The sequence below is a fragment of the Copadichromis virginalis genome, linkage group LG18 (genome assembly GCF_057382275.1).
Source record: "Copadichromis virginalis isolate Kocher_CV1m ecotype Utaka linkage group LG18, C_Virginalis_male_GT1.1, whole genome shotgun sequence".
Classification (NCBI taxonomy): Eukaryota; Metazoa; Chordata; class Actinopteri; order Cichliformes; family Cichlidae; genus Copadichromis; species Copadichromis virginalis.
Window position 1 is genome coordinate 19,589,204 of NC_140635.1, and position 10,932 is coordinate 19,600,135.

General features: G+C 40.4%; 1 protein-coding gene across 5 annotated transcripts in view; it reads right to left on the reverse strand.

Annotated features, from left to right (window-relative positions):
• The window catches only part of kmt2cb (lysine (K)-specific methyltransferase 2Cb), a 93,996-nt gene that overhangs the window by 20,740 nt on the left and 62,324 nt on the right, over window positions 1-10,932 (reverse strand). For all 5 annotated transcript variants that reach the window (XM_085439005.1, XM_085439004.1, XM_085439003.1 and 2 more), the window contains 16 exons: window positions 10,405-10,569; window positions 10,194-10,300; window positions 10,005-10,076; window positions 9,671-9,883; window positions 8,840-8,959; window positions 8,495-8,620; window positions 8,268-8,398; window positions 5,321-5,513; window positions 3,474-3,566; window positions 3,141-3,188; window positions 2,005-2,145; window positions 1,447-1,479; window positions 1,061-1,204; window positions 825-966; window positions 489-724; window positions 210-283 (listed from right to left, as the gene is read on the reverse strand). In XM_085439005.1, coding sequence (XP_085295131.1) covers window positions 210-283; window positions 489-724; window positions 825-966; window positions 1,061-1,204; window positions 1,447-1,479; window positions 2,005-2,145; window positions 3,141-3,188; window positions 3,474-3,566; window positions 5,321-5,513; window positions 8,268-8,398; window positions 8,495-8,620; window positions 8,840-8,959; window positions 9,671-9,883; window positions 10,005-10,076; window positions 10,194-10,300; window positions 10,405-10,569 — 2,038 coding nt within the window. The remainder of the gene's footprint in view (window positions 1-209; window positions 284-488; window positions 725-824; window positions 967-1,060; window positions 1,205-1,446; window positions 1,480-2,004; window positions 2,146-3,140; window positions 3,189-3,473; window positions 3,567-5,320; window positions 5,514-8,267; window positions 8,399-8,494; window positions 8,621-8,839; window positions 8,960-9,670; window positions 9,884-10,004; window positions 10,077-10,193; window positions 10,301-10,404; window positions 10,570-10,932) is intronic.

The following is a 10,932-nucleotide window of genomic DNA, read 5'->3' on the forward strand; positions in this document are numbered from 1 at the left end:
GAGCTTTAATTCTGAGCAAGACTTCCGCTGTTAATTAGTTCATCAGAGAATGACTGCGTTTCAAACTGGTTTGGCAAAAGGCAACTGGCCAGATACACGAGTGTGCCTTTTGCATACTAGGTAAGTCTGTGCAGCTACTTTGGTGTCCTGCATTGTACAGTCTTTGATTTAATTGAAACTAAATGGGATAATTGAATCATTGATCTTACCACATATGGGGCCCTGTCTTGTGAACTAGCTTTCCTCCAAAGTTTTGCAATTTGCTTCACTCTTGTAGACCAGTCTAGGAAGAATAATGGAGAAAGTTGTCAAGTCAGCAGCTCTCAAAGTGCATACAAGGTATGGTTTGTACTGTATGACGTAATGCAGTCAGTATAAAAACAATAACCAGAAATGAGCAGAAATAACAGGAATGACAATGTAAACTGGACCATAAAAAACACAAACAGGAGAGAAAATGCCTTCAAGCTTTAGAGCTATATACCAACCTGGGTATTCTTCTTTAAGGTTGGGGAAATTGATATTAGTATATAGCACAGGAGCAACGGTGGCTAGTTCTCCAAGTGTCTCCTCCTTTTCCCACTTGAGTGTACTCCTTTGGGCATTTGACATGGCTTCAGTGTCCCCCTCGGGCAAAGAACCAGGGGGTGTAGGGCCAGGGCCATGGGTAGGGGTGGGCCATGGACCAACTGCCTCTCTAGGCATCTGATTAAACTTTCTTTCCCTGTAACACAAAGAACAGAAGCTCCAAAGTTATACTTTGCTGATTTTGCTGAGTAAAGAAAAAAAATGCATTAACAGTTGAAAGGGAAGCATGACTTTACCTCGGATTGTCAGTGAAAGGCATACGGTTGAGGGGAGAGAAATTTTCTGGGATGCAGGGCCCTGCTCCATGATTTGTAGGGAAGCGTTGGTTTGGTCCCATCATACCATTAATCATTGGCATTCTTGGAAACATGGGATTCCCTGAACACAAGATTTGCGAGGTGAAGTAGATGGAGATTTTAAAAACATTTTGTAATATTTTTATTTGATCAGGGCAAAATGACTAATGATGTACCTGCATTGGGGTGAGGCATGCTAGTGCCAGGTGTGGCAGGGAGGGGCCCTGGACCCTGGGGGTGAGGCACCTGTGGTGGTGGTTGGCTCGTGCTGGGGCTCAGGACTGCTGTGAAGAGATCCTCCACATCCTTTCCTTCCAGCTCTGAAAAAGTTTGACAGCTCAGTGTAAGCGTACATGTGTATGAAATGTAGTAGCATACAATGTCAGAGAACATCCCATTACTGCTTTTAAAGGAACCAGAACATTCATTACACTAATCTTTATAACATTATATTGGTGAAATTGGTTACAACACTTCATCATGAGTTTAGAGGTCAGTTATGCTGGGTGGGAAATAACTGGACCAAACTTAAGTTTTCACAAGAAAGATAAAAATTACAAACCTGGAATTTTGTAAAGTTTGCTGAGAATTGACTCTGAAAAACAAAGAATCAACAAAAACAGATTATTATTCATTTTGAAGTTCCAAAGCAAAGGGCCTTAAAGTTGCAAAACAAATTTCTACTAAAAGCCAGAAGAAGAAGATGGGCTTAATGCACAGAAACTTTCCACAGAACTAACTTTGATCCACTGTTCTCTACATTCCCAATGTACTAAAATGCCCGATAAATATTGGATAAATAGTTAGCTGATGGTTACAACAACGTTTCAGCTGTTTTACTTCACTTTTGTTGGAAACTGTGCGACCCAAAATCAAGAACAAAATGCTCCCATTGGAGCGCTTCATTTCAAGTTCACACAGGATGTCTTGTTTTCCTAAATCCCTAACAATGCCTGGACTTCGTCATCGCTGCCTGTATCACAGAATTTCTTGCGTGTTGTTAAATTAAATCACAATGAACTAAAACCAAAAGCAACAACCAACAATGGTTCTTAATCCCTGTGGGAAGTTCCTGTGTTAGAACTGTGGCTAAACATGGCGCCTGGTCTCCCACACTGACCATCAGTAACCATTTTGTCCAGCTCTGGGCTGAGAATGCCATCCAGGGGTTCCTCTGAGAGGGTTCGAGGTGTTCTCCGGCCTGCCTGAGACTGGGGCGCCACTGGGGAACTGTCTGCCAGGGGCCCAATGTCCAGACCAGCTGTGGAAACACACAGTCAATGCAAAAACAAATCATAACACAGACACATGTGCACACATACACAGCAACCAACAAAATACTGAGCAAGAACGAGATCAGAAATATAGAACTGAAGTGTCATAACAGCCTGTGGAACACAACCAAGACCAAAGACTATACAATTACAGCTCCTTGGGGTTCCTGTATTGTTTTAAAGGAATGTTTTAGGATATGTGAAAGTTCAGACAGGTCAGACTAAATCTGATTAAAGGTACACAAAGTCTGAAGGAAAATGCTGTTCTAACCCCTACATTAGCCTTCCATTTAAGACCTTTCTTTTTAAAAGAAAGCCATGGAGCTTCTTTTGAAACATTTCTTTCAATTTGAATTACATAAGAATTTATCAAAGCACGACTACCAACATAACACACTCCTCTCCAACTAATGTCTGACACTTTAAAGTATTTAAATAATTTCTTCTACACAAAACTAAATACCAATACAAGGATGGTTGCAAACATTGGTTGGCAACAGCAGTACAAAAACGAAATTATATAAGCCCTTAGAATATTTCAGATAAATAAAGTATTTCTTTTTCTTCTTCCAAAGAATGAAGGACATGAACTGCAGATGCTTTTTGCCATAAAGCCACAGGAATGAGAACTGAGGATTTCACCGTCTTCAGGAATTAGAAGGACATTTGCCAAGGCCTCTTGTTCTAAACTGCTCATTTCTTGAATACTAGGATGTCCTTGCCAATTTGTTTCTCTGCTATCTTGGAGACATTTTCGATTAGGCAGATAAGAACTTGCGTTAGGGTATAGGAGGTTCACAAACAAAGACCCACACACCATAGGCGCTTGAGTGAATACCGTGCACGGTGTTAGGTAAGCACTAAGAAGTTAATGAGTGTTAAAACAGCTTTTATACATGCACACTTAAATAGAGACACGGAGACACTGTAAAAGGGGGAGAATGCACTAAAGCAAGGGATTAGTAGGCCAGAGCACCCTTACCAAAAGGAGGAGGTGAGCTGTCAACCTGGAAGGGGCAAAAATCAAGACCTACAAGAACCCAAAACCAGATCAAATGAGTGGGTGGAAAAAAAAATAGTGAAGACAGCATAAGCACAACACACTTTAGATGATGCAAACAAAAAAGAAAACAAAAAAGGTGAACAAACAAAAAAATATTGTGATATTAAAAAATTATTAACGTAGTGAAAGCAAAAGATTGTTTCTATTTGGGGAAATTTCTAATTGAGGAGTGAAACTATTTTATATACCCACGGCTAGGTGACTATTAATAAAATCTTGCCACTGTGACTGCCTGTGAGATACATAACGCACCAGAGTCATTGCTTGGCTTTCCGAGCATTCCCAAGATGTCTGCATCAGTGTTCAGAACATCAGATAGATCAACTAATGGTTCCTCAGACGTCTCTGTAGATGCGGGGGGAAAAAGGAACAAAAGAACAAAAAAAGGAAGAAAACCAAACTGTCACAAATCATAATTGATGATGATGAACGGACATGAATGAGAGTTGGAACCATCTGTTTGGATGCCTCATGTAGAATTTGCTGTTAAAAATAAACATTAAAAAATGTCACAAATAAAATAAAAAAAAACTCCAAATGTACCATATCAGATGTATCTTTCCAAAGAATGTATACTAAAGAATAAGTTTAATTATATGAACTGTAAGGTTTTCTGTCTCATGGATTTCGTCAGTGAAGGCCTTGACTGATGTGAGTCATTCGACTTCTAGCTTTTTGTCTCGTAATATAGTCTCTTCTAATAATTTTCTATTTTCTTCCTTAAAAAGTTGAAGTAAAAGTGTAATAAATAAATAAATCACCATTTTTTAAAGTCACAGTTGTCAAGGTTCCAGTGTTTTATTTTACTGAACTGTTAAAACTGCTGAGTTTCTTTCTTTTAAATGAGGCACACCAGATTCTGAATGGCAAAAAAAATCTGCAACCCTCTCGGGAATCCAGTATTCATTACTGTCACTTCCCAAGTCATCACGATGCCTTTAAACACAATGACAGCCTATTAAGCAAACTAACCCTAGTTTATGACAAATTTGTCAAATCAAACAGTAATTTTGTAATAAAAATCAAATATTTCTCTCTAAGAGCCAGGTAATTACTAATTGTGAAGAACTTCATAGACGCGTGTTTTGTTCGATTCGTGCCAACATAAGAAGCTACCAAATGTCCAGATATGTGGACAGAGTGTATCAAGTTTGGGTATTTAAATAGGCTGGAACAAGACTGAAAATTGAATCAGCAATCATACCACATCCCTGTTCACCTGTCAGTGAAATGGTGGGATTGTTTGATTTCAAACACAATCTAAGTCTACTTCTGCTACAGTCATCAGTCTTGGACACATCTATTTGACTGGAGTGCAGGGAGCGGCTAACAATGTAAAGCTATGGCGCAAGTTACAAACTATCTGCACTGCGCTTTAAATAATAAATTAAACTACTGTTAGAATACTGGCAAGCTTCTAATCTTTAATTTTATGGCAGTTTTTTGCTAAAAACCTTTTCTATCTGGACTCAGTCCTGACAACACATTGCTATTATTCAGGATATTACACTTCTGTTTCTGGCTGTGCCATCCTTGAGGTCAGTATAAAGGGCATTTAAAATTTTTTGAAAAATTTAGAGAAAGATCAAGAGAGCAAGACACACACAGTGAGTGTAGCAAGACAGAGCGAGCTTGCAAAGAGAACAGAAACTGAAAGTTCGCTGTATTTACTTCGCTTTTGGAATTTAAGTATTCTTTAATTAGTTTAGCTTTAGTTGGAGCAGCAGTCGAGGGTCTGAATGCTAATTATCAGAGATTAACCTCCAACATTTTGGTCATGTATGAATGGGGAATATGCAATTTGAACATGTGTTCAGTAAACATGTTTCAAACCCATTCAGTTCTGCATGAAGCGGTTAATACTCTCATTGGGGACAAGTAAGTACAAGGGAGACAAAATTCATTAAAACTTCATGCAACATGGACTATATGCTGTTTTACCCTTTGCCAAACACCTGCATTGTTTCTTTAAAAGCACTGGCCAAGTTCAGAGCATGCTCTGTCTTTGGTCATATCAAATATTCAGTGCAGTACGATGCTTTGAATCAGTGAATATTACATCTCTTGCTGCGGAGAACCAAAGTAATGTATATACATACGTGCTACTGCTGGTCTGGGGGGAATGGATGTTGTTGATGCGCTAAGCAGAGGGTCTGATGAGGGATCCAGAAAACTGCTAGTGGGATGCTTCCTCTCCACTTGGCTTTGTCCGTCTTCTAGTAATCCTGATTCGACCCCCTGTTGCCTGCTCTGCTTGCTTTTGTCTAGCAGGTCCTTTCCAAAGAAAGCCTCCTGAACATGAAAACACAGGACACCAGCCAGTGTCACCTAATTTTTCTTGACATCATTCTTAGAAAACCATCCGCATCCATTTAAACCCCATGTGAACTTAAGTGAAACAGAAAAGCTTAGAAACTAACAGCGAGGTTACTCTTGGCCTCACCTTATCGGGCCAACCTCCCCCAACCACTTACACCCATAAGTCATCTGCTGTCCTGCTGCACTGAGAAACTAAAAGCCCAACCTGGTGCTGTCTTAATAACTAATGAAATAAGCTTCACTGTGTTAGACCTTTAGGTTAGACTCAATATCCCCCGTCACCCCTGTACCATGGTGGGATAAAGAGCAGCACTGACAGCTGCCGGTGGCTTAATGCATCACATATCCATGTTTTAGCCAACACAAGGTGACAGACGGATACTAACTGGGGACACAGAGCCTTGGAGTTACATCCATGTTAAGCTATTGTGTGTCAATTCTCAACTAAAATAGGGGCCAATTAAAGGGTATGATCAAAAACATCTATCCTCTAATATGAGTATCTTTGGGCTTTTCCCCTTTAAATAAAAATAATAAAAAAGGCTCACAGAAGGAGCACTAAGCACAATAGTTCTGCAACTGGTTTCAAGGCATTGTACTTGGATGCACTTGAAATCCCAACCTTCCCAAGGGTGAGATAAAACACATTTAACAGCCATTTCATGATGTGATCAGACAATCTGCACAGGAGAGGAACGTTTGCACAATAATATATATATATATATATATATTTTTATAGGGGTGCAACGATATTCGTATCGATATTGAACCGTTCGATACAGTGCTTTCGGTTCGGTACGCATATGTATCGAACAATACAAAATTTGTAATTTATTTTTATCAACTTTCCTTCTGAGATGCTGTCTGTGTTGAGCGCTCAGTGAATCTGCGTTCGACTACTCCGCCTAGGCTGCACTGTCGAGCGCAGATCCACTGAGCGCTCAACACAGACAGCATCGTCAGAAGGAAGAGTGCAGGGCAAGCTAGTGAGACAGAAGTTAAGCTCTCCTTGCAACATGGCAAATTGAACCTCCCCCACCCTCATTCAGATCTGGCGTTTGGAATTATTTTGGTTTTCATGTGATGTATGACCCTGAAGGTAAGCGCGTCATGGACTAAAGTAAAACAGTATGTTGGATGTGCCACGCAATGCTCAATTACATGGGTGGGAACTAGTGTGTTAGCGCAGTTAGCTTGTTAACGTGTTGGCCGTCTAGCCCCATGCACGGGGCGATCAGGGGTAGCTCGTTAACGGAGATTTGCCGTGTTGTGGCGTTAAGGTAATTTCAACGAGATTAACCTGAAAGCACTAGTGAGAACACAACGAATATGACTGCACATTTACGCCGACATCATCCTAGTGCAAAGAAAAGTGGAAGCAGACAAAAACAACAAGCACACGCTTCAAACTTTACCCGAGTCATTTAGACAGCCGTTAGCACATGATTCTCCTTATGGGGATCTGATATGTTTAATATGCTGCTGAGAATATAGCCCAGAAGAAGCGTATAGTATAGCTTTTATTTTGGAAAGAGCCATTTCTCTGTAATAAACTCTCTTTTCCAAAGATGAGTGATTCCTCAATCAGATACAGGGCTCGCAAAATCGCTAGCCCGACATCCCGGGGCTAGCGATTTTTCCAGTTGGGCTACCAAAATCTATCTCTGCCCTGCCCGTCGGCCTATCGTAGGAAGGAAAAATATATGTCAATGCTTTTGCATTCTTTCGGAAATGTAGCTGGGTAATTATGTCATTGGCATCGGTGAGCCACTGTCAATATGTGACATATTGAAATCGCGTTTGAATTTGCGCTTGTTTTTTGCTTCCACTTTGCAATCGTGCGAACTGTGTATAGAGAGCGACAGCACTGATCTGTGAGTGATGATAATTTGTGCACAAATTCCTCTGACATTGTCTTATTAATCGTTAGCTTACTATGCAAACATGACAAGTGAAATCTCCCGCAGCAAGCTTAAACATGTGAGAGGTTGATCGCGCAGAGAATCGCTGAGCTTATGTGAGTCGGTGTGTAAAAGCAGCAGGATTTATATTTGACTACGATGACCTGGATGACTGAGAACCTTCACAGACAGATATATATTTCAGTTCTGCTGAGCCAAATAAGACAGGTCAGGGTGAAGAAGTGACAGCCAAAGAAAAGCTTACCACAAAACGGAAAAGTTATGACAAATCAGACTATAAGGCAAAAAGAAAGTGCAGCTTTATGGTTTCATGGACAAAAGAATTTCTGTGGCTGCAATATGACGAGCTAAATAACCAGGGCTGCACATAAGTGGTCCGCAGGTGCGCATTCGCTGTCAAAATAAAAAACACGCACAAGGGTTAGGGTTAAATTTAAAAACTGTACTTTTGAGTTAAAATATATATTTATAATTTTAATAAATGACAAATTAAAAAGGCATGAACATTTTTTTTGTATCGAAAAAATATCGAACCGTGACACCAAAGTATCGAACCGAACCTAACCGTGAATTTTGTGTATCGTTGCACCCCTAATATATATATATATATATATATATAAAAACTTAATATCCATTTCCAAAATTAAAAAAAGAACAAAAAATAGAATCAAGAAGTAAATCTATAAAATAAATTCCTCCATGATAGATATACTCCACAAGGTTAGCGTGATATAGAAATGTAACAATATATTCAAATTCTGTATATACAAGCAAACAGTGATGGACGCTATCACGGACGGCAGACCTGCAGGTAGGTTGGAAATGCCTCCTCCAGTTTTGTCTTCTTCTTTCGATATCGTTTCTTTATTTTTTCTGGAACTTCCGGTCCGGGGGGCGTCTCATCAACAGGAGTTTCCGGCAGTGCCTCTGGCCAGCCTGTAATAAACAGAAAAAGTATAGCCACTCTCTTCTAGTTCTACAGTTATCTCTTATTTTGAAAGACAGATTCACATACAATTCTGGTGCACAAACCTTCATCTTTTCCAATGAGATTCTCCGACACAGAGCCAGAAGAATCTTTTCTGCAGAGGGATCGTTTAGCCTTGCCCGGACCTTGGCCTGGACGGCTTCTTTGACGGACCATGAACCCACCGATACCTTTTAAGAAGTTATAAGAAATATATTTATAATACATATAAACATTTTATTTGCAGTTATAAAGGTTACTTAATTTTCAATATTTTAAATATAGACTGTCCATTGTATTCAGCTTTCGGCAGAGAGGCCGTGAGATGGCAGTGCTTCGCTACAGCGTCGGCCATGTACTGCACCATTTTACGCTTCAGAGGAGCTGTCTCCTTCAATCAGGTGCCCTACCCGGCCGGTACGGTTTCCTCTTCCTCTTCTTGCCGCCGTCAGCCCCCTTGGAGTCATCTTCTGCTGGCTCTCGCTCCAGGCTTGAGTCAGACTTTGCCTCACAATCTAGGAGCTCCGCCTCTGTGAGAGAGAGACAGAGCACCCAGTGATGGTGAGTGACAGCCTTGCAGCAGAAAACATCCCAGCCAGGCCCCTCAGAACAATGCCAGGGTAAATTCTTTGTGAACTCCACTTAGTGGCAGAATATTAGCCAGATTGAAATTAAGTTCACCAGTCCCATTAATCAGGACGGCAATTTCCAGTGAGGCCCCACCTTCTCTTTTTGTAATCTCATTCCTAAAACATTTTATTAACTCTGAGTAAGAGGGAGAATTTCAATACATGTAAGTAAATATCACGCTAATTCTTTTACTATTAACTCAGGGGAAATCTATGCTTTTTGGCTAAATTTTAGTTTGGCGTCCAGTCACACCCTGCTTTGAATATTCATCTTTTATCCATCTACAGTTCCCTATACCTTTACTCATTAATCACATCTAGCTAGCTCTCGGCTCATGTTATAGCAGCCTTCACATCAAAATACAATATGTCATGTTGCTAGGCAACATGGCATGCAGCGATTGTAATTTTACACTGGGGTTAAAATGATACCTTTGGCTTTTCTAGGAATTACTGCTAATATTTTTTTTCTTTTATCCTACACAACCAAAAATATACAAAACACCAGCCGGCTGCTACATATTTAAGTAGATAAATACAGAAAATGTGATAACAGGGTTAAAACCTTGGATAATCATCTGAAAATAAAGACGCTTCTGTGAAGACATGTACCTCTGTTGTCCTCCATGTCTTCATCACGAGAGAGCTCTGAGAGGGGGTCGACTGGAGCCTGAAGCACTGCCACGCTGTTCTGGTTAATGATCTTCAACTTAAGTTTTGGTTTGGGCTTCCTCCGCCGTGACGCTGTAGCAGATAAGCTCTGGAGTTGGCAAAGTCCTGACTCTGTCAAACAAACACCATCCTGGGTGTAGGTCCTTGACAGATCTGAAACGACCAAAAAATGTTTGTGTGTAGTCAATAAACTGAGGTTGTGCAAGAAAACAAACAAACAAACAAAAGAACCCAAATTGATCGTTTGTTTTCTGTTGTTCTTTTGTGACCTTACCAATTTCTTTAGCCTTTGTGACAATCTGTGTTACTGGTAGTGGCTCAGTGGTGTCTCTGATCTTGGTCACAACTGTAGGAACACAACATAGCCGCCATTAAAACAAACAAATGTCACAATTAGGGTGCGTTGATTTCCTCTTTTTGTTGAAACAACAAAATATGTTTAGCAAAGTTATGGTGCTCCCACCTTTAGTGGTCTTGAAAGTTCGGCACATTGTACAGTCAAAGCTGCTGTCTGCAGCTTTTTCTATGTCTTCCTCTGAGTGGAGACTTTGACATGACGCATGAAACCATCTGCGTACACAAAAAAAACCCGTCTTGATAAGAACCAGTTATTTTAGGAAAATTGGTAGAGAATGATCCTCTAGAGCTGATAGGTTCGTAGAAAAACTACACACCTGTCACACTGGCGGCACTGCACGATGATTGTGCCTTCGCTGTAGTCCACCAAGCAAATTGGGCACGTTGAAAGGCTGGCACAGGGAGCACACAGGGTATAATTATTCTGCCACTCACACCTTAGGCCTGGGGTGGTGGCACCGCACTGCGTACAGGACACACACCTGCAGGAGACAGGAAGGACAGAGGTCATTTAACCCAGGTTACTTGAAAAGGGATAACACAGTTGTATCTGTGCTGCAAAATCCCTTCTCCTCCCTACACTGTCTTCATGATGCTAATATGAAAATATTTTCTTTGTTTCCATCGCAGTCCATAAACACTTGTTGTTTCTTTGTGTATCTGATAACGTACACCATTTTTAAACAGACGTAAGCAAGTAAGCATTACAAGGCAAACAGGAAAAGGTAAAACATGGTAAATTGCCTGCGCTGCTTGTAACAATAAACATGTTCAGTCATTTTCAGTAATTACTAGAGATGGCACGATACCACTTTTTTATGTCCGATACCGATATCATAAATTTG